Source organism: Pelophylax lessonae, assembly GCF_965119305.1.
Source record: "Pelophylax lessonae genome assembly, chromosome: 7".
Lineage (NCBI taxonomy): Eukaryota > Metazoa > Chordata > Amphibia > Anura > Ranidae > Pelophylax > Pelophylax lessonae.
Window position 1 is genome coordinate 34,042,929 of NC_138774.1, and position 23,632 is coordinate 34,066,560.

At 44.9% G+C, this 23,632-nt stretch overlaps 1 protein-coding gene across 1 annotated transcript in view; it reads right to left on the reverse strand.

The window, feature by feature from the left end:
* The window catches only part of GABBR1 (gamma-aminobutyric acid type B receptor subunit 1), a 330,834-nt gene that overhangs the window by 148,217 nt on the left and 158,985 nt on the right, over nucleotides 1–23,632 (reverse strand). The window contains exons 9-13 of the mRNA XM_082263684.1: nucleotides 12,702–12,872; nucleotides 6,203–6,304; nucleotides 5,781–5,846; nucleotides 2,189–2,380; nucleotides 1,853–2,095 (exon numbers count right to left, since the gene is read on the reverse strand). Coding sequence (XP_082119810.1) covers nucleotides 1,853–2,095; nucleotides 2,189–2,380; nucleotides 5,781–5,846; nucleotides 6,203–6,304; nucleotides 12,702–12,872 — 774 coding nt within the window. The remainder of the gene's footprint in view (nucleotides 1–1,852; nucleotides 2,096–2,188; nucleotides 2,381–5,780; nucleotides 5,847–6,202; nucleotides 6,305–12,701; nucleotides 12,873–23,632) is intronic.

The following is a 23,632-nucleotide window of genomic DNA, read 5'->3' on the forward strand; positions in this document are numbered from 1 at the left end:
CAACCCTCTTCCTGATTGGCTGGGAGGAGAGTCAGTGTGACAATAGCAAATTTTCATTCGCTATTGTCACACAACTGGGTGGGCTCAGGGCGCAATGCTCTGCGCCCCGAGCCCACCCTTTTTTTGAAGCCTATTAGAGCCTCTGGCTCTAATTACGTGGTTAAAAAAAAAAAAAAAAAATCCCCTATTGGAATCCATGTGTCCGGTGCCCTGCATGTAGATTAGGGGGCCAGACATACGGATGGGGGGGCTGCGCCCCTGCGCCCTCAATGGTTGGGCCGCCCCTGCCCAGGACTGACTGCACAACTCAGACTGGGGGAGGGAGAAGCAGCACAAGGGGGCCAATCAGATGTGCTGCAGTGCAAGGAACATGCTGATAAGAGGAGAGATATAGAGTCACAGAAAGATGAAATGCTTCTCATTTCACTATCTAGTTACAGGGTGGGAGTAGGAAGGGGACCTGTAAGCAGGGCTTTTTTTCAGGGGGAACGCAGTTCTGGCACCTCCATCACTAAATGTATGTAATGGCAAGGGGTGTGGGTTGTCCTAGAGGGTCTATTGATTCTGCCTGCCAAAGGATCTATTGTCACTGGTGGGAATCTATTTTTGGATCATGCTTTGCTGGGGATTATTTTCGCCTTCCTCTGGATGAACAGCGGGTATAGGATTGTGTATATGGGATTGTATGGTTGGGTTTTCAATACTGTTTTTTTTTTTGGGTTGAACCGGATGGATGTCTTTTTTCAACCTGACTAACTATGCAACTATGTAACTATGTATGAGGGTCTATTGTTGCTAGTGGGGAATCGATTGTTGCTGGGGTGCCTTATGTTGCTGTTGAGGGAGAGGTCTGTTGTTGCTAATGGCTATTGATAATGGCTGCTGGGGGATCTGTTGTTGCTGCTGGAGGGTCTAATGTTGCTGGGGTGGATCTTTTTTTTGCTGAGGGTGGTATTTTGTTGTGGGTAGTCCATTGATGCTGTGGGGGGAGGGGGTCTATTGCTGTGGGGGGACCTATTGTTTCTGGGGTGGGGTCAATTGTTGCTGGGGAGTCTATTGTAGTATGAGGGGTCTATTGTTGCTGGGATAGGGTCTATTGTTTCTGGGGGGGTCTATTGTTGCTGGCTGCAAGGGATGTATTTTACTGCTTTTCTTGTTATTAACAAATTCCATACAAATTATTTAGCATAAATTATGATATTCGGTTCTGTATTCTCTAAAAGGGGCGGTACTGGGAGGTGGGTAGGTGTTGAACCAAGGGACAGTGTTCAGAGGTGGGTAGGGGGCGGAGACAAGGGGTGACTCAGAAAGGGGGAGGGGGTTCCTGAACCTATTCTCTGAGAAAAAAAAGCCCTGTCTGTAAGTAAAAATTGAACTGAAGCAGAGAAAAAATCAAGTTCCCTCCTCTGCCAGAAAAATAAACTATGCTGTATGGCAGAGCTGTGTAAATCTGAGGACTGAATGGACAGAAATACAAATCCTTAGGCAACTCTGATCTGTGTATTTAGCTGTCTGCCTTGAGTTTAGCTTTGAACAATTTACAGAATATTGCAAAAGGCAGATTTCATGTCATCCTTCGCAATGCCGGGCCATTATAGAGGCTATCATACGAGTAAATCGGTAATAATCTCGTACGCTCTTTTCTCGAGCTCTAATAACATTTCTGAAAAAAAAGAAAACACTGACGCGTTCCAAAAGATGAGGAGATTTTTCTTGTGCTGGCTGCGAGAGATGAGTCAGATATAACAACATGATGAAACAAAAGCGATAAGCAGCGAGGAGGAAAGTTGGTGATAGAAAAGTGACATCGCCAAATAAATCAGGAAGCCGATGATGCATGGAGGGGACTCACCGAGACGCCATCGAAGGAAGAGGAATTCATGGCTTTGTAGATCTCCCGGCTGATGTTATCGTTGTTATAGTTAAAGTCTTCGAGACGCAATCCTCTCTTGGACAGCTCATAAGAGGTCTTATTGAGGGCCAGCGCAAGAGCCCAGATGGCATCGTAGGCCAGTGGAGCTTCTTGTAGACCTCCGACCCCCTCTGGATCTTTGCCAAGACGTTTTTGAAGCTTATCCATGAACTCTTGAGATGTCTATTAGAGAGTCAAAGAGATACACATCAACTATGGTTGAAGATTAACAGTAAAATAGAGATCCGAAGAAAAAAGTTAACTCATCAGGCCTACCATGTTGGAGATACCGCGGGTATTTTCTGGGTTCAGCATGACAATCTCTGTGGTTACATGACCCTCAACAGCCCGAGTCATCTCTTCCACCGTACAGTTGATGGATGGATCTGGTGTTTTGAACCAGTTGTCTGCGTACCAACCAATCAAAAACCAGACATACTTCTTACCAAAGAGACGTTCCTTGTAGACCTGGAGAAGAGCATGAAATCTGCTATTATCTATCTAAGAACGTGAGTGGAATTTGGGTGAGTAAAACAGCCACATATAGGGCTAAGGTAGGGGGAAAATTCAGCTGATGGTAAAAAAAAAAAAGAAGAAGAAATTTCTGGATGGAGCAACAAAGAGAGGAGAGAGAGAAAGAGAGAGAGAGAAAGAGAGCGAGAGAGAGGGACAGAGAGGGAGAGAGAAGGAGAGAGAGAGAAAGAGAGAGAGGGAGGGAGGGAGAGAGAGAAAGAAAGGGAGAGAGAAGGAGAGAGAGAGAAGGAGAGAGAGGGAGAGAGAGAGAAAGAGAGAGAGAGGGACAGAGAGGGATAGAGAAGGAGAGAGAGAGAGAGAAGGAGAGAGAGGGGCAGAGAGGGAGAGAGAGAGAAAGAGAGAGAGAGGGACAGAGAGGGAGAGAGAAGGAGAGAGAGAGAGAGGGAAAGAGAGAAAGAAAGGAAGCAAAAGAAAGAGGAGAGGTAGAGAGAGAAGAGAAGGAAATTCTGAGGGTTAAGAAAAGAGAAAAAAAAGAGGGGGAGAGGAGAGAGAGAGATAGTGAAAGAAAGAGAGGGAGAGAGATAGAGGGGAAGAAAGAGGAGAGATATAGTGAGAGAGATAGGGGGCAGAGATAGAGGGAGAGAAAAAGAGAGGGGGAAAGAGGAGAGAGAGAGGAAAGAGAGATGGGGGGAGGGGGGGAGAGAAAAAATGAAAGAGTTGAGAAAACAGCAAGAGAGAAGAGAAAAAATGAAAGGGGGAGAGGAGAGAGAGACATTGGACAAAAGAAGGAGAGAGACACACAGAGAAAGAGAGGAAGAAAGAGGAAAGAGATAAGGGACAGAGAGAGGGAGAAAGAGAAGAGAGAGAGAAAGAAAGATGGGGGGGAGAGAAAAAGAGAAAAGATAGAAGAGAGGATAGTAAAAGAAAACAAAAGAGGGGGGAAAGAGAGAGTTGAGAAAAGAGTGAGATAGAAAAGACGAAAGAGAAGGGGGGGAGACAGTGAAAGAAAGCAAGGGAGAGAGTTAAAGAGGAAGAAAGAGGAGAGATAGAGGGGAGAGACAGGGAACAGAGAGAGAGAGGGGGCGATAGAGAAAGAAGAAAGAATGAGAGAGAAAGGGGGCAGAGAGAAAGAGAGGGAGAGAGAGGTGAGAGGGAAATAGAGAAAGTTGAGAAAAGAGTGAGAGAGAAGAGAAAAAAAGAGAGGGTGAGAGGAGAGAGAGATGGTGAAAGAAAGAGAAGAAGAAAGAGGAGAGATAGAGGGAGAGAGATAGGGGCAGAGAGAGCGCGGGATAAAGAGAGAATAAGAGGGGGGACAAGAAAAAGAAAGAGATGTGGGGAGGGGGCTGAAAAAGGGGAAAGAGAAAAAGTTGAGAAAAGAGTGAGAGAGAAAAAAGAAAGAGGAAGAGCAGAGAGAGACATTACAAGAAAGAGAAGGAGAGGAGAGGGATACAGAGAAAGAGAAGGAGAAAGAAAAGAGGGAGAGCGATAGGGGACAGAGAGAGAGGGAGAATGAGAAGAGAGAGGGAGTGTGAATGGAGACAGAGAGAGGGAGAAAGAGAAGAGAGAGAGAGAGAGAGTGAATGGGGACAGAGAGAGAGGGAGAAAGAAAAGAAGGAGAGCGATAGGGGACAGAGAGAGGGAGAAAGAGAAGAGAGAGGGAGAGTGAATGGGGACAGAGAGAGGGAGAAAGAGAAGAGAGAGGGAGATTGAATGGAGACAGAGAGAGGGAGAAAGAGAAGAGAGAGGGAGAGTGAATGGAGACAGAGAGAGGGAGAAAGAGAAGAGAGAGGGAGAGTGAATGGGGACAGAGAGAGGGAGAAAGAAAAGAAAGAGAGGGAGAGCGATAGGGGACAGAGAGAGGGAGAAAGAGAAGAGGGAGAGCGATAGGGGACAGAGAGAGAGGGAGAAAGGGAAGAGAGAGAGGGAGAGCGATAGGGGACAGAGAGAAGGAGAAAGAGAAGAGAGAGGGAGAGTGAATGGGGACAGAGAGAGGGAGAAAGAGAAGAGAGAGGGAGAGTGAATGGGGACAGAGAGAGGGAGAAAGAGAAGAGAGAGGGAGAGTGAATAAGGACAGAGAGAGGGAGAAAGAAAAGAAAGAGAGGGAGAGCAAATAGGGACAGAGAGAGGGAGAAAGAAAAGAGAGAGAGGAAGAGGGAATGGGGACAGAGAGAGGGAGAAAGAAGAGAGAGAGGGAGAGCGAATGGGGACAGAGAGAGGGAGAAAGAGAAGACAGAAAGGGAGAGCGAATGGGGACAGAGAGAGGGAGAAAGAGAAGAGAGAGGGGGAGAGCGATAGGGGACAGAGAGAGGGAGAAAGAAAGGAAAGAGAGGGAGAGTGATAGGGGACCGAAAGAGGGAGAAAGAGAAGAGAGAGAGGGAGAGCAATGGGGGAAAGAGAGAGGAGAGAGGAGAGGGAATGAGAAAAGAGGAAAGAGAGAGAGCTGAGAAAAGAGCGAGAAAAAAGAGAAGGAGAAAGGGGGGGGGGAGAGACAGTGAAAGAAAGAGAGAGGAAGCAGAGAAAGAGGATAGAGAGGGAGAAAGTAAATGAAAGACAGGAGAGAATGAAAGAGAGAGAGTTGAGAAAGTGCAAGAGAGGAAAGAACAAGAAAGGGGGAGAGGAGAGAGAGACAGTAAGAGAAAAAGAAGGAGAGAAAAGAGAGAGAGAAATACAAGAGGTAGAGAGGATACTTTAGGCAAGAGAAAAAAACTTAAAAGATAGGAAGGAATAGGGTAAAAGAAAGCAAAAGAGTAAAAGATGAAAATAAACAAATATAAAGAGGGGAAAAAAGATAAACAGAAAGAGGTAAGGATGAGGAGAAATTGAAAGAGATAAATGGAAAGATAGAAGAGAAATGTAATCGGGGAAAGAAAAAGCAAAATGGAGAGGGGGGGGGCAATAAAAAAAAATGAAAAGAGGGAGAGGTAAAGAGAAACAGCAAAATAAAATTTTAAAAAAGAAGAAAAAAAAGGAAAGAGGGAAAGATAAATAGAAATGGGAAGAATTAAAGATGAAAGAAAAAAGGAAAGATGGAAGGATAATTGCAAACAGCAAAGAGAGAAAGATAAAAAGAATCCAAAAAAAGTGGAATAGATAAAGAAAGAAGGAAAAGATAAAAATAATCCAAAAGAGGCAAAGATAATAATAAACATAAAGAAGCAAAGGTAAAGATAAGAGAAAAGAGGAAAAAGAAAAAAAAAAATAAAGATCAAGAGGACAAGAAAGCAAGTGTAGAAAGCATCAAAATTTTAAGAGAAAGGTCTGAATCACAAATTCACAAACTCTAGATGTGTGAGCCGACAGTAATATCAGTTAAAAAAAAAAAAAGAGGACGAAAAGGGCACTCTAAAAGAGAGACTCTTCCTCTGAGAAAGCAGTAACAGCAATTTCACTTTACCTCACAAAAGACCTTCCGCGCTTCGGTCTCATAGAATAAGCCGACTATTATTCTTGCATCCTGTCTCTGAAAAGCAGAGATAAAAAGCGGTGAGAGAAAGAGGCCGGGTAGCGGAGATGGCGAGATAGAGAATTGGGTATCTGAACGGAAAAGATAAGGAAAATGAAGAGAAGGAAAGAACAAGGAGGAACGGTGACAAAGGAGGAAAAAGACACAAGAATGAAAAGAAGACTCGTGAAAGGAATCAGGTTGAGTGAAGGCAATTAGCGAGCTTTATTAACCCCATGGAGAGTCAATTCTCAAGGAGCAGTCCAAGCCATTGACTCAAGGAGAATCTCATGGGAAGGAGAGGAGCACTTCGGTGAATTGTAATCCATAACAATGCTGGGTTACCTTGGGACACCCCAGATATGAGTACTCACCTTAAGATTTTTCACAGGGACGGTTGGGTCAGAGAAAAAACTCTGTCGAAAGGTAATCTCAATGCCCGCTTCTTTCACTCGCTCTTCTAGATCATCAAGAGTCTGGAAAAAAAAAATAAGATCATTAACAAAGAGCTTTCCTGAAAGGTGAGACACATAGTCTAATTACAGAGACCTGTGGGATTTTTTTGTGAAGATGAGGGCTCCGGTTATTAAGATAATAATGAGTTGTGTGATATTGCAGCCTCCGTAATATCTTCTCACCTGTTTTGGAAAAGCCTCAGAGATCTGAGGAGATTGAAATCAGGTCTAGGAAGACGTAGTCAATGTTTCTGGTTCAAGGAAGGAGGGCCATTTCAGAGGCTTCATTGTTTTTTAATGTCAAATCCAATGCTTTGTATAATGTAGTCAGAGTAGAAAGAGACCTTCTTGGCCTAATAAAACGTTATAAGTGCCTACACTTCTACCTTCTCTACAAAGCTCGAAGGCTCCCGTGTTCCCTGCCATTCACTAGGGTTCTATTCTCGGACTGCTGTGTCTTGTAGTGATGTATGTTAGAGGATGGAACCACATTGGGGGAAATAGGCATCCATCAATCTTAGAGGTATTGAATGCTGTGGAGTCTGATGGAGGCTGCAGAAATAGACTGGAGATAAAGTAGGAGACACAGGCCTCCAGATACGTAAGTATACTATTCTTTGGCCTTAAGCAACTTTGTAGTTTCCGCCAAAACCTTGACCAGTTTCCTGCAAAAGAAAAGGTAGTATACTCATCTCTCTGGTGGTCCATGTCTCCTACCTTCTCTACATTGGGACCACATTGGGGGAAATAGGCATCCATCAAATCTTAGAGGTATTAAATGCTGTGGAGTCTGATGGAGGCTGCAGAAATAGACTGGAGATAAAGTAGGAGACACAGGCCTCCAGATACGTAAGTATACTATTCTTTGGCCTAAAACAACTTTGTAGCTTCCCCAAAACCTTGGCCAGTTTCCTGCAAAAGAAAAGGTAGTATACTCATCTCTTTGGTGGTCCATGTCTCCTACCTTCTCTACATAAAAGCTTTTTAGCCTCAAAGCCGTTTGATACTTCTGGGAGTGTCAGGTTCCTGTGTCCCCTACCATTCACTATGGTCCTATTCTCGGACTGCTGTGTCCTGTAGTGATGTATGTTAGAGGATGGAACCACATTGGGGGAAATAGGCATCCATCAATCTTAGAGGTATTGAATGCTGTGGAGTCTGATGGAGGCTGCAGAAATAGACTGGAGATAAAGTAGGAGACACAGGCCTCCAGATACGTAAGTATACTATTCTTTGGCCTAAAGCAACTTTGTAGTTTCTCCAAAACCTTGGCCAAAGCAGTTTCCTGCAAAAGAAAAGGTAGTATACTCATCTCTCTGGTGGTCCATGTCTCCTACCTTCTCTACATAAAAGCTTTGCAGCCTCAAAGCTGTTTGATACTTCTAAGAGTGTCAGGTTCCTGTGTCCCCCGCCATTCACTATGGTCCTATTCTCCGACTGCTGTGTCCTGTAGTGATGTATGTTAGAGGATGGAACCACATTGGGGGAAATGGGCATTCATCACTCTCAGAGGTATCGAAAGCTGTAGAGGTGTCAAACTCAATTTTATCGAGGGCCGCATCGGCACTATGATTTTCCTCGAAGGGCTGGTTATATCTGTAAGAGTATGTATGCAGAGTTCAGGAGTGTGCTACATACAGAGTGCAGGGTTCAGGAGTATGCTCTGTACAGAGTGCAGAGTTAAGGAGTGTACTGTGTACAGACTGCAGAGTTAAGGAGTGTACTGTGTACTTGCAGGGAGATTATTGGTCGTCATCTGTCACCGCCATGACTGCATGTACGGCAGGCAGGTATATGTGAGAGCCACGAGCCGCCAAGAGGAAATCTGTCATTGTAAACACAAAAGGCTAGTGGTGAGTGCGGAGCAGAGGGTGAGAGCCAGAGGTGGCGGAATGGAGTTCCACCACTTTCTGGCTAAAAAAAAAAAAAGCCCTGGCTGCATGGGCCACATGAAATGGCCTGAAGGGCCAGATTCGGCCCTTGGGCCTTGTGTTTGACACATGTGCTGTAGAGCCTGACGGAGGCTGCAAAAATGGAATGGAGATAAGGTCCGAGACACAGGCCACCAGATACATAAGTATACTATTCTTTGGCCTAAAGCAACTTCGTCTTTTCCCTAGAAACTTGGCCAAAGCAGTTTCCTGCAAAAAAAAAGGTAGTACACTCATGTCCCTGGTCGTCCATGTCTCCTACCTTCTCTACATAAAAGCTCTTCAGTCTCAAAGGCATTTGACATTTCTGGGAGTGCAGGGTTCCTGTGTTCCCAACCATTCAGTATGGTTCTATTCTTCAACTATAGTGATGTATGTCAGAGGATGGAACCACATTGGGGGGAAACAGACATCCATCACTCTCAGAGGTATTGAATGCTGTAGAGTCTGATGGAGGCGGCAGAAATGGAAAAGAGATAAGGTCGGAGACAACGGCCACTAGATAGGTAAGTATACTATCCTTTGGCTTAAAGCAACTTTGTAGTTTCCCTAAAAAACTTAGCCAAAGCAGTTTCCTACAAAAGAAAAGGTATAGTATGCTAGAGAAACTGGGAAGGAGACTTAACAGAAGTCTCAACTTGTTTAAAGGATTTTACTGGTACCGCATCCTCTATTACAAGACACTGAAAAAAAAAAATCAGTTCCTCACAAGCAAAACTACTAGGACTTTAAAGATATCACGCCAAAGGATAATTAAACCTCACATTTTTAGTGTACGCAACATTAAAAAAGAGGGTTAAAATACAAATGTCAGACATATAGGTACTGTTTAAAACAATTGCACTTACATATCATGCCAGTAGTTGATAGCTAAAGGAAAGATCTCGTATATCATCTCCAGAAAAGCCAGAACAATCTTGTTTGCCCTTCTTGTGAGGATTCATAGGAAGGGTGGCATAATGGCCCTGACATTTATCTCAGGAAAGAACTGTGTTGGAAATTTTATCTGATGGTCAAGTTTTGATGGTCATGTTGAGCATGCATTGGTGGATTACCAAGCATAAGCTGGCCATGCAAATATTGGCTATTAAAATACCTGCTCTTGGTGGACTATTTTAAGTGTGTAACTGTCAGAATCACCAGTTGTTTAAGGGTTTAGATACACTATAAGCATAGTGGTCAACAGAGATCAATACAATCCTTCCCTTAGATATCTTCAGCACAGAGCTTTGTATACAATGACATAGTAAACTTGCAAATAGCAGGAGGCTTTGCTTTCTATCATGGTACATTGATGGAGAGTAACTCTATGTTTTAGAATTGGTGCACATTAGAAGTGTTGTTTCTAACCACTGCGTGGGTGTTAGTGTCTATTCCAAACTTTTCTCAAACTTTTTTCACTAGAGCAATGGTCTCCAAACTGTGGCCCAGGGGCGGACGTTGCCCTTTGCTTGCCTTTATCCGGCCCTTGGGGCACTATTCCTCCCACTGATATGAGACACTATTCCTTCCACTGACACCAACGAAGGGGCACTATTCTTCCCAATGATACGAGACACTATTCCTTCACTGACACCAACGAAGGGGCACTATTCTTCCCACTAATACGAGACACTATTCCTCCCACTGACACCAACGAAGGGGCACTCTTCCTCCCAATGATACGAGACACTATTCCTTCCACTGACACGAACAATGTGGCACTTTTCCTCTTACTGATATGAGACACTATTCCTCCCACTGACACCAACGAAGGGGCACTATTCCTCCCACTGATACGTGACACTATTCCTCCCACTGACACCAACGAAGGGGCACTATTCCTCCCACTGATACGTGACACTATTCCTCCCACTGACACCAACAATGTGGCACTATTCCTCCCACCGATACGAGACACTATTCCTCCCACTGACACCAACGAAGGGGAACTATTCCTCCCACTGATACGTGACACTATTCCTTCCACTGACACCAACGAAGGGGCACTATTCCTCCCACTGATACAAGACACTATTCCTCCCACTGACACTAACGAAGGGGAACTATTCCTCCCACGGATACGTGACACTATTCCTTCCACTGACACCAACGAAGGGGCACTATTCCTCCCACTGATACGAGACACTATTCCTTCCACTGACACCAACGAAGGGGCACTATTCTTCCCAATGATACTAGACACTATTCCTTCACTGACACCAACGAAGGGGCACTATTCTTCCCACTAATACGAGACACTATTCCTCCCACTGACACCAACGAAGGGGCACTCTTCCTCCCAATGATACGAGACACTATTCCTTCCACTGACACGAACAATGTGGCACTTTTCCTCTTACTGATATGAGACACTATTCCTCCCACTGACACCAACGAAGGGGCACTATTCCTCCCACTGATACGTGACACTATTCCTCCCACTGACACCAACGAAGGGGCACTATTCCTCCCAATGATACGTGACACTATTCCTCCCACTGACACCAACAATGTGGCACTATTCCTCCCACCGATACGAGACACTATTCCTCCCACTGACACCAACGAAGGGGAACTATTCCTCCCACTGATACGTGACACTATTCCTTCCACTGACACCAACGAAGGGGCACTATTCCTCCCACTGATACGAGACACTATTCCTCCCACTGACACCAACGAAGGGGAACTATTCCTCCCACGGATACGTGACACTATTCCTTCCACTGACACCAACGAAGGGGCACTATTCCTCCCACTGATACGAGACACTATTTCTCCCACTGACACCAACAAAGGGGCACTATTCCTCCCTCTGATTCGAGACACTATTTCTCCCACTGACACCAACGAAGGGGAACTATTCCTCCCACTGATACGTGACACTATTTCACCCAGTGACACCAACGAAGGGGAACTATTCCTCCCACTGATACGTGACACTATTCCTCCCACTGACACCAACAAAGGGGCATTATTCCTCCCACTGATACAAGACACTATTCTTTCCACTGACACCAACAATGTGGCACTATTCCTACCACTGATATGAAACACTATTCCCCCCCCCTGACACCAAAGAAGGGGCACTACTTCTCCCACTGATACGAGACACCATTCCTCCCACTGACACCAACAATGTGGCACTATTCCTCCCACTGATACATTACACTATTCCTCCCACTGACACCAATGAAGGGGCACTATTCCTCCCACTGACACCAATGAAGGGGCACTATTTCTTCCCCTGACACCAACAATATGGCACTATTCCTCCCACTGATACGAGACACTATTCTTCCCACTTATACCAAAGATGGGGCACTCTTTACTCCCAGTGACCGCAGGACATTTTCTACTCCCACTGCCCACAGTCCGCCTCCCCCTAAATTCTGAAGGCCAGTACACTAGCCTTTTGTTTAGAGGTTTGAAGACCCTTGCTCTACAAAAACCCTTGAAATAATTGTGAGACACCAGGGAATCCCTGCTGGAACCAATTCTTTGGGGGTCAGTGAGAAAAATGTCCCCATACAGTAGTGATCACCATGGCGCCCCTTATAGACAACTCATCATGGCATCATACTTCTCTCTCTTTCAAGTGGCATTGGCCCAGCAACTATGCTAGCACCATCAAATGGAAGGTCAGTCAGCCGCAGTTCAAGGAACCCCAAGCAACCACTAGAGGAACCCTAGGGTGTCATGGAACCCTGGTTGAGAATGGCTGGTCTATTCTCTCATTTATCTTAAAAAAAAAAACATGGAATCTGATCGGTTACTGTCAGTGTTGGGACAAGTCCATCTCGAGCCCAGGACGAACATGCCAAACTGCACTCCCCCCCCCCTCACCCCCAGATTTGTATGAGCATTATGTGTCAACAAAAAATCCCCCTCAAAAACACTGAACACTAATCTGCACGCTCAAATTTTCCCTCTCCTCCCAGTACAAATCCACCCCCCCACTGAAATCTCCCCTCTCAGCACAAATCTTTGCCCCCCCATCCCTCAAATCCCCCCCCAGCTCAAATGCCCCCCCCCCCATAAAGAAAAATCACCACTCTTAGCACAAATCCTATACTCCTAAATTTTCCACTCCAAGTACACATCTTCTCCCCCCCCCCCACTTCAAATTCCCCCCTCCCAGAACAAATTCAATTCCCCCCAAATCCCCCATCCTAGCACAAATCTTCTTCCTATCCCCCAACACAAATTCCCCCTAAATCCCCACTGTTAGCATTATTCCCCCCCCCCCCCCCAATAAAAAATTTCTACTCCTAGAACAATACTTACCTCCTGCTGCCCCCCCCCCCCCCATTACATCACATGATACCACAGTGCCCAGTAGCAAACATCCCTCCTGCCCACCCCTTGTCCTGGCCCTGGCTGATGTACAGAAGAGCTCCTCTTTTCTGAGTTCCGGTTTTCTAAAGGAGGCCAACATTTTAAAAGAACCAAGACTCCGGGTGCCAGAAATTTGGTCTAACCATTTCTCGCCTTCAAACACTCACAGATGTGAAGACCTCAGTCGTCTGCTGTATGGTAGCGATCTTCGTCCATCCCCACTTTTTGAAAAGCTGGACCCTGGTGGGGTTGTGCAAGGTAGCTGAGGGGTGCGTGCGGAAGAAGGTTGGAAACCTCTGGCGGTTGGACAGCGCAGGTGAACTTGAACCGTAAGAAAGCTGAAAGGTGAAGACAGTAATGGTGTGAGACCAAGGCAAGATTGAAAGCTTTTAGAAAAATCAAACAGATCATGGGGTCCTTCACACTAGCTTTAGTCCCTGAAGAGCAATCCACATTGAGATTGCTCTTCAGAGAGCATTCAACAGGCAGTGGGGAGGTGTTCTATCACTTCCTTACTGCCCACTTTAACCCCAGAGAGGCCCTATTTTCTTTATTTTTTATTTAATTATAAAGCGCCATCAATTTATGCAGCACTTTACATATATACTGTATATTGCACAATCACATCAGTCTCTGCCCTCAAGGAGCTTACACTCTAATGTCCCTAACTCACATTTATACATATACATACTAGGGCCAACTAACCTACCAGCATGTCTTTGGAGTGTGGGAGGAAACCGGAGTACCCGTAGGAAACCCACACAGGCACAGGGAGAACATGCAAACTCCAGGCAGGTAGTACCGTGGTTGGGACTTCCACTGATGAAAAAGTAGTACTCTAAAATAAGAATTTTATTGATACAAAAAGCAGTAAAACACCTCAATGAAAAACCATTGTTAGGTGAATAGTAAAAACCAGTGGCGGCCCGTCCATTGGCGGCGCAGGGGAGCTGCCCCCCTATCCATGTGTCCGGCCCCCCTAATCTACATGCAGGGCGCTGGACGCATGGATTCCAATGGGTTTTTTTTTTTTTAAGCACGTGATTAGAGCCAGAGGCTCTAATAGGCTTTAAAAAAGGGTGGGTTCGGGGCGCAGAGTACTGTGCCCTGAGCCCACCCAGTTGTATGGCAATAGCAAATGAATATTCGCTATTGTCATACTGACTCTCCTCCCAGCCAATCAGGAAGAGGGTTGTGAGACCCCTTTCCCGATTGGCCAAAAGGAGAAGCGATCTTACTGGCCAGTGGCCAGAAAGAGGCAGAAGACACCCGGCTGGAGGAAAAGCACAGCAGCTCAGCCATTCAGCACTCCCCGTCTCGGACAGGAGGAGGTAAGGAGGCAGACCGTTCAGTTGTGTGTTGCCTGCCGACTGACCGACTGACCGACGGACTGACCAACAGGAGGAGGGGGGGTGCATTGGTTTGCCGCCCCCCCCCCCCCCCTGAACTACCGAGCACCAGCCGCAACTGGTAAAAACCATGAAGACATACATATAAACATGAATGTGCGGGGAGAACCCCTGTATAGATACAAATGTTAAGAATAGTGGACACAAAAGTCCCAACACGTTTCAACCTAAAGTCTTCTTCTGGGGGGGGTAGATGTCCACTTGTCACAGAGATAATGAGCAGATCAACACTTATAAGGGTCTATACATATGATAAGAAAACCAACTGTATGTCAGAGACTTGGAGAGGACACCTCATAAAATAATTGCGGAAGTCCTCGGGACACCGCACAAGGGATCATGGAGAAAAGAGGCTATGAAATCCCAAATCTTTACCCCATCTTTAAGATTTGGGATTTCGTCGCCTCTTTGCTCCATGATCCCTTGTGCGGTCTGCCATTATTTTTTGGGGGTGTCCTCTTCAAGTCTCTGACACACAGTTGGTTTTCATATCATATGTATAGACCCTTATAAGCAGGGCTTTTTTTTTCTCAGAGAATAGGTGCAGGAACTCCTTTTTTCCAAGTCAGCCCTTTTCTCCGCCCCTAGCCACTTCCGAGCACCATTTCTTGGTTCCATCCCCTACCCACCTTCGAGCCCCATTTCTTGGTTCCATCCCCTACCCACCTCCGAGCACCATTTCTTGGTTCCATCCCCTACCCACCTCCAAGCACCATTTCTTAGTTCCATCCCCTACCCACCTCCGAGCACCATTTCTTGGTTCCATCCCCTACCCACCTCCGAGCACCATTTCTTGGTTCCATCCCCTACCCAACTCCGAGCACCATTTCTTGGTTCCATCCCCTACCCACCTCCAAGCACCATTTCTTAGTTCCATCCAGTACCCACCTCCGAGCACCATTTCTTGGTTCCATCCCCTACCCACATCCGAGCACCATTTCTTGGTTCCATCCCCTACCCACCTCCGAGCACCATTTCTAGGTTCCATCCCCTACCCACCTCCGAGCACCATTTCTTGGTTCCTCCCCTACCCACCTCTGAGCACCATTTCTTGGTTCCATCCCCTACCCACCTCCGAGCACCATTTCTTGGTTCCATCCCCTACCCACCTCCGAGCACCATTTCTTGGTTCCATCCCCTAACCACCTCTGAGCACCATTTCTTGGTTCCATCCCCTACTCACCTCCGAGTACCATTTCTTGGTTCCATCCCCTAGAAATGGTGCTAAGTAATTTGTATGGAATTTGGTAATGATAACAAGAAAATCAGCAAAATAGATCCCCTAAACAAAAATGGACCACCCGCAACAAAATTCCCCCCGTAGCAATAATAGACTTTCAGCGGCAAGTCAACAACAGATCTCCCCCCAGCCAGCATCAGTAGACTCTCTGTAAGCCAGCATCAGTAGACTCTCTGTCCGCCAGCAACAATAGACCCCTCCCTCCCAGTAGATCTCTCCCAGCAACAACTGACCGCCCAGCAATAGAAGACCGACCCACCCCCAGCAACAGTAGGTCCCCCATTAGCAACAATAGACCTCCTCAGTGGTGATAGACCGCCAATGCAAAAAAAGATCCCCTCCAGATAGAATAGATTGCCCAGCAGCCAGCATCAATAGACCCTGCAGCACATCCCAGCACCCCTTGCCATTACATACAGTCAGTGTTGGAGGTGCCAGAACTGCGTTCCCCCACATTCCCGCTGAAAAAAAGCCCTGCTTATAAGTATTGATCTGCTCATTATCTCTGTGACAAGTGGATATCTACCCCCAGAAGAAGACTTTAGGTTGAAACGTGATGGGGCTTCTGTGTCCACTATTCTCAACATTTGTGTCAATACCGGGGTTCTCCCCGCACATTCATGTTTATTTGTATGTCTTCGTGGTTTTTACTATTCACCTAACGATGGTTTTTCATTGAGGTGTTTTACTGCTTTTTGTATCAATAAAATTCTTATTTTAGAGTACTACTTTTTCCATTTTCCATTGTAATTCCTTCATTACCTTTTACTTTTCCCAATTGCCCCCATTGTCCCTTTGTGGACTTCCCACTATCTTTCTAGGGATAGATACCTCTTTTTATTAGTACCTTCAGATTTTGGAACCTAGCTACTTTGAACATATTAGGGAGATATTTAAGCCGCTAAGGCACTTATATTTCTGTACATCACATTTCTAAGTTTTACACAACTCTGCCACACAAAGCAGCCAGGTGGAGGACACACCGGTGCCCTCTCTCCACCCACAACCTATGGATTGGACAGTAAAGCCCCAATCACACCTCAGCGTTTTGTAGCTCAAAGTTCCAAAACGCTGGAGGAGAAAAACCTCAATTATTATCTATGGAGATGGTTCTCCAACCCAGGTCACCTGAAGCCAAACGCCTGAAGCTCAAAGTTCTGGAGCTTTTTTTGTAGCTCGAATCAGGCAGATTGGTGTGTTCTTGAAGGGTTTATTGTTCCATAGAAAAATGTGGAATTGCTTGATTTGAGCGTTTTTGAGCTTTTTGGTGCTTTTTTTTTTTTTCAGTTTTTGAGCGTTTTTCTGCTCAAATTTAATAATTAAAGGAAAATTAATTATAAATAAAATAATAAATTAAAAAAAAAAAAAACGTAACCCCAATATTAACCGTAATCCTAAACCCTAACGCTAATATTAACCCCTAACCTTAGCCCCTAACCTAACAAAATAAATAAATATCTAAATAAATATTATTAAATCAATACATTAAACCCTAACCTTTCAACTCTAACCCTTAACCCCTTACAAAAAAAAAAAAAAAGTAAATAAGTAAATAATAAATAAAAGCGGAGACGCTTGATTTGAGTGTTTTTGAGCTTTTTTGTGAATTTTTTTTTTCAGTTTTTTAGAGTTTTTCTGCTCAAATGCAATAATGAAATGAAAATAAATTATAAATAAAATAATAAATAATAATAAAAAAAAAACCCTAACCCCAATATTAACTCTAATCCTAAACCCTAACCCTAATATTAACCCCTAACCCAACAAAATAAATAAGTAAATAAATAATAATAAATACATTAACCCCTAACCTTTTAACTCTAACCCTTAACCCATTACAAAAAAAAAAAAAGTAAATAACTAAATAATAAATAAAAGCGGATGAAAAAGCTGACGAGGCTGAAACACATAGCAACAAATGATGAAACAGATGATATTTTTTTCTCTATTGGCTAACTAAAAAATGTCAAAGTTCAAAAACACTTCACAAAACGCTGTACGCAAAGGCTTAGAAATGCCCATAAAAAAGCTAAAAAAAAAACACTCAGTTATGAATGCAGCCAGAAGGAGCAGCAGCAGATTGATGACGTCATCTCTCTGTTCACTCTCCTCCTATCAGTAGGAGGAGTCGTATCAAAGCAGTTAAACGATTCACAGCCTTGTCCTCCCTTTCCTGAGTGGAAGGGAACTGCAAGAGGCTGACACCAAATCAAAATCAGCCCTTCACATCTATTCTGCTTAAAATGGTTGTAAAATCTTTAAAATTAAAAATGAACAAAGCATATCCTTCTACTGTGTGTACTTGCCTCTATCCAAAGCACCTAGCGTGATTTCTATCTCCTCTCTCTTTCCTCTGCTATCTACATAAGTCACTTCTCACAGTCTATGCAAGGCTTTTCAACCCCTTGAACCCTTGAAAAGTCTTTCTTGTCTCAGGGAACCCCTGCAAAAATTACTATATCTACAACTCATGATACATTAGTGCAGAGGTCAGCAACCTTTTTCCCCTTAAGATCCAAATTCAATATATGTAAATGCATAGAGGGCCACATTCACCTGCTAATAAATTAAGATAACATTACACAGCCCCCGTACCTCTGGCCCCCTTTACATTACACACCCCCCGCACCTCTGGCCCCCTTTACATTACACACCCCCCGCACCTCTGGCCCCCTTTACATTTCACAGCCCATGCTTCTCTGGCCCCCTTTACATTACACAGCCCCCGCGGCTCTGGCCCGCTTTACATTACACAGCCCCCACACCTCTGGTCCCCTTTACATTACACAGCCCCCGCACCTCTGGCCCATTTACATTACACAGCCCATGCTTCTCTTGCCTCCTTTACATTACACAGCCCCCGCACCTCTGGCCCCCTTTACATTACACAGCCCCATGCACCTCTGGACCCCTTTACATTACACAGCCCCCTGCACCTCTGGACCCCTTTATATTACACAGCCCCCACACCTCTGGCCCCCTTTACACTACACAGCCCCCTGCACCTCTGGACCCCTTTACATTACACAGCCCCCTGCACCTCTGGACCCCTTTACATTACACAGCCACTCTGGCCCCCTCTACATTACACAGCCCCCACACCTCCGGAACTCTTTACATTACAAAGCCCCGCACCTCTGTTCCCCTGTATTGCACAGCCCCTTGTGAATATTACACAGCCCCCCTGCACATCGCACAGCCCCCCCCTGCATATCACAAAGCCTCACCCCCACATCTACTTAAGCTACTACTTAAGTCACTTTGTTATGATTACACAAACGTAATGACAAGTGTCCCAGTGCCTGTGCGTTATTAATAAAATGCGGGTATATACCTGATTTCCGAGTGCCGCTCTGCACTCATGTGACCAGCCGGCTCTCCCCTCCTCTCCTCCTCCCCTCACTGCTGATGTCAGCGGGGGACTCTCAGCCCCTCCCACTATAGCTGTCCGATCGGGAGAGGGGAGAGCCGGCCGGTCATGTGAGTGCCGGGCGGCGCTCAAAAACCAGGTATAAAGGAGCATTTTATTAATAAAGCACAGGCACTGGGATACTTGTCATTAGCAAATAGGGACATTTGTGTAAACATTACAAAGTGGCTTAGCAACCACTTTAAAACGTCCGCGGGGCCGGTTGCACGTGAATTCATCACATGCACTGACAAGCCCAACATTTAGTGGCGCCATAGGTTGCCATAGGTTGCCGACCCCTGCATTACTGTGATGGTCAATGGGAAGAATGCTCCTTACACATGTGGTCGTTGGAAAAAAAAAATACCCCTATACAGATAGCTAAAAAAGATTAATGGTGTCAGTGGGAACTTATCTGAGAGGCAAAAATGACCTAGGAACCTCTGGAGGACCCTAGGGTTCCATGGCACCCTGGTTGAGAATATCTGCTCCATGCTGACACTAGAGTCAGTGTTTCTCAACTGGTTTGCAAGAAAACTGAAATACATCACAGGTGATATAATTCGCTGCTCAGTGGTTGCAGTATTCTAGTCTGCATCTCCCCAAGGTAATACTGACAATCTGGCCTGTTAGTGTGCCCTGAGGAACAAAGTTGAGAAACACTGCACTAGACAGTCCTGGCTCCAGCACACAGCAGGTGATTTAAAGCATCAGCTGTGCATGTTTCCCTATGAGATTGTGTAGGGAGGGGTGTGACCATTCCCTCCACTCAGGTCTCAGATTACACTCAGTTTCCTGCTCTATGCTGTGTAGTGTGTGACATCAAATTCTCCCCCCTTCCCCGCCTTCTGAAGCTGAGAAATGCTGTGAAAATTCTGTACTTTGAATAGAAGTAGAGGAGAGAGTGCTGCAGACAAACAGGTACAACTTATGGCAGAGGATTTGCTTCATCATTGCGTATTACCTAAGGCCAGTCACTTCAATTGGTATATGTAAGAGTTTACAACCACTTTAATAAAATACATGTAATGCTTTATTAATGAGCACAGATCTGCACTAATGTGTTCATTTTCTGTCTGCCTGGGGTTCAGCTTTAAAGGGATTTAGTACCATTTACCTTTATGCAAGTGGGACCATTGGCTTTATATAATTTCTACTTACTGTAAGTACATTAAAAAGCACCTTTCAGGTCTGCTGTAAGCAATATATCACAGAAGCCTCATGACTGCAAATCATACTGATGTGACCTAATAAGCTGGAAACAGCTGTATACAGGTTTGATAAATGGCTCTGTATTTATGTGGTAATATAAGCCAGAAGCTTTAATTGCACAGTTGGTGAAGGGAGCCTAGAGGTACTTTCTGCCAATGTTTCCTTATGGAAGAGAAAACCCCTTTATTAATTTTTTTTTTTAACATAAAGACATTTTTAATTTGATAACCATCATGCAGCACTGTGGCTAAGTGGTTAGTGCTTCTGCCTAGCAGTAATAGGGCTGTTAGAATCCCAACCACAGCACACTCTTCCTGGAGTTTGCATTATCTCCCTGTGCCTATGTGGGTTTCCTCCCACACTCCAAAAGCATGCTGGAAGGATAATGGCTCCTGACTGCAATTTTCCCTAGTATACACTTTATTGTCAAAAGTATTGGGACGCCTGCCTTTACACGCACATGAACTTTAATGGCATCTCAGTCTTAGTCCGTAGGGTTCAATATTGAGTTGGCCCACCCTTTGCAGCTATAACAGCTTCAACTCTTCTAGGAAGGCTGTCCACAAGGTTTAGGAGTGTCTATGGGAATGTTTGACCATTCATCCAGAAGTGCATTTGTGAGATCAGGCATTGATGTGGACAACATAGCCTGGCTTGCAGTTTCTGCTCTAATTCATCCCAAAGGTGTTCTATCGGGTTGCGGTCAGGTGCCGGCCAGTCAAGTTCCTCCACCCCAAACTCACTCATCCATGTCTTTATGGACCTTGCTCTGTGCACTGGTCCAAATCATTTGGTGGAGGGGGGATTATGGTGAGGGGTTGGGCTTGGCCCCTTAGTTTCAGCCAAGGGAACTCTTAAGGCGTCAGCATACCAAGATATTTTGGACTATTTCATGCTCTCAACTTTGTGGGAACAGTTTGGGGATGGCCCCTTCCTGTTCCAACATGACTGCACACCAGTGCACAAAGAAAGGTCCATAAAGACATGGATGGGCGAGTTTGGGGCTGGAGGAACTTGACAGAGTCCTGACCTCAACCTGATAGTACACCTTTGGGATGAATTAGAGTGCAGACTGCGAGCCAGGCCTTCTAATCCAAAATCAGTGCCTTACCTCACAAATGCACTTTTGGAAGAATGGTCAAACATTCCCATAGACACACTCCTTAACCTTGTGGACAGCCTTCCCAGAAGAGTTGAAGTTATAGCTGCAAAGGGTGGGCCAACTCAATATTGAACCCTACGGACTAAGACTGGGATGCCATTAAGGTTCATGAGTGTGTAAAGGCAGGTGTCCCAATACTTTTGACAATATAGTGTATGTATGAATGTGAGTTAGGGACCTTAGATTGTAATCTTCTTGAGGGCAAGGACTGATGGGATTGTACAATAAATATGCAACTTGATGGTGCTATATCATTAATAACTGTTGTAACCCCAAAATCGCCTCTTATAGAAATCCCTAGAGTTGAGGTTGATGCCTTGGGCCTGCCTCTTACGGGAACCCAGAACATCACCGGGGAACATGGCAATCTAACTACCCTTGTTTTTTGCACCAGGGAACATGGCAACTAACAATGCCAAAAACAAGAATAGACTCCAAAACCAATAGCAACCCTCTTTATTTAGAGGATCCCTTTAAAAGTACTTTACATCAAGTCTAATATATCTTCCTGATATATTTCAGGAAGATGTTTGTACTAATTGAAGGAATAAAAGCATAAAAGGAGGAGGAAATATTAATATGGAAGATTAGTCGACCATTAGGTGTGTGGTGGGATCTGAGACTAATACAAGAAATCTTAGATCTAAGACTAATAGAAGAAATTAGAAGAGAGAAGGAGAGGATAAAGAACAAAGGAAACAGGAGGAAGAGTGGAGCAGAGACAACTGAGAATATAGGAGGAAGAGAAAATTGAAGGAAAAAGAGAAACGCTGGATTAAAAGAAAAATTTGAAAGGAGGAGAAAATACAGAACGAAAAGATAAATGACGAGGGAAGAGAAAATGCAGAAGGGAGAGGGAAATAAAGAAAGAAGGGGAAATGCAGTAATGGAAGAGAATGCAGGTAAAAAAGAGAAGTGGAGAAGACAGGTGGAAGAGACAGAGTAAGAAAAGAAGGAAGAGGAAAGGAGGCCAAATAGTTTTAAAGAAGATCACAGGAAGCAAGAAAAGGAGAATAATGACAGAGAATTGGGGTGGGAGAAAAGGGAGCAGGAAATTTACAGGGTTTACAGGAGGAAGAGGAGAGGTGATGAAGAACAGAGACTGCAGGAGGAAAAGAAGAGGTGAGGAAGAAACGGAGAATGCAGAAGGATGAGAATGGGTGAGGAAGAACAGAATGCAGAAGGAAGAGAAGAGGTGAGGAAGGACAGAGACTGCCGGAGGAAAAGAAGAGTTTTGGAAGGACAGAGACTGCTGGAGGAAGAGAAGAGGTGAGGAAGAACAGAGACTGCAGGAGGAAGAGAAGAGGTGAGGAAGAACAGAGACTGCAGGAGGAAAAGAAGAGGTGAGGAAGAAACATAGAAAGCAGAAGGATGAGAATGGGTGAGGAAGAACAGAATGCAGAAGGAAGAGAAGAGGTGAGGAAGGACAGAGACTTCAGAAAGAAAAGAAGAGGTAAGGAAGAACAGAGACTGCAGGAGGAAGATAAGAGGTGAAAAAGAACAGAGGCTGCAGGAGGAAGAGAAGAGGTGAAGAAGAAAAAGAGAATGCAGGGGAACAAGAAGAGGTGAGGAAGAAACAGAGAATGCAGGGGGAAGAGAAGAAGTGAGGAAGAACAGAGACTGCAGGAGGAAACAAAGAGGTGAGGAAGAAACAGAGAATGCAGGAGGATGAGAAGACGTGAGGAAGAACAGAGAATACAAAAGTAACGAAGAGGTGAGGAAGAACAGATAATACAGGAGGAACGATAAGGTTAGGAAGAACAGAGAAGGCAGGGGGAACGAAGAGGTGAGGAAGAATAGAGAACACAGGAGGAACGAAGAGGTGAGGAAGAATAGAGAGTGCAGGAGGAACAAAGATGTGAGGAAAAAAACAGAGAATGCAGAAGGAAGAGAAGAGGCAAGGAAGAACAGAAAATGCAGGAAGAAGAGAATAAGTGAGGAAAAACAGAGAATACAGGAGGAACAAAGGTGAGGAAGAACAGATAATGGAGAAGTAACAAAGAGATGAGGAAGAACAGAGAATACAGGAGGAATGAAGAGGTGAGGAAGAATAGAGAACGCAGGAGGAACAAAGAGCTGAGGAAGAACAGAGAACGCAGAAGGAAGAGAAGAGGTAAGGAAGGACATGTACTGCAAGAGGAAGAGAAGAAGTGAGGAAGAACAGAAAATGCAGGGAGAACGAAGAGGTGAGAAAGAATAGAGAATGCAGGAGGAACGAAGAAGTGAGGAAAAACAGAGCAGAGATTGCAGGAGGAAGAGAAAAGGTGAGGAAGAACAGAGACTTCAGGAGGAAGAGAAGAGGTGAGGAAGGAAAGGAGGAGGAGAAGAGAGGAGAGGATAGGCGAGGAGAGGAGAGGAGAGAAGATAAAAGAATACAAGAGGAAGAGAAGAGGTGAGGAAGAACAGAGAATACTGGAGAAGAAGTGAGGAAGAAGAAGGAATGTAGAAGTAAGAGAAGAGGTAATAGGAACAGGAAGTACAGGAGGAAGGCAAGATGTGAGGAAGAACAGAGAACACGGGAGGAAAAAAACAATAGTAAGTGAAGAGAGGAGTCCAAAATAAGAAAAGGATTGAAGAAATGATCAGGGGTAAGGAATACAGAAAAAAAAAACAGAAAAGAAGTTGCAAAGGATTTAAAAGTCACAGAAACCATACAGTGAGAAAGG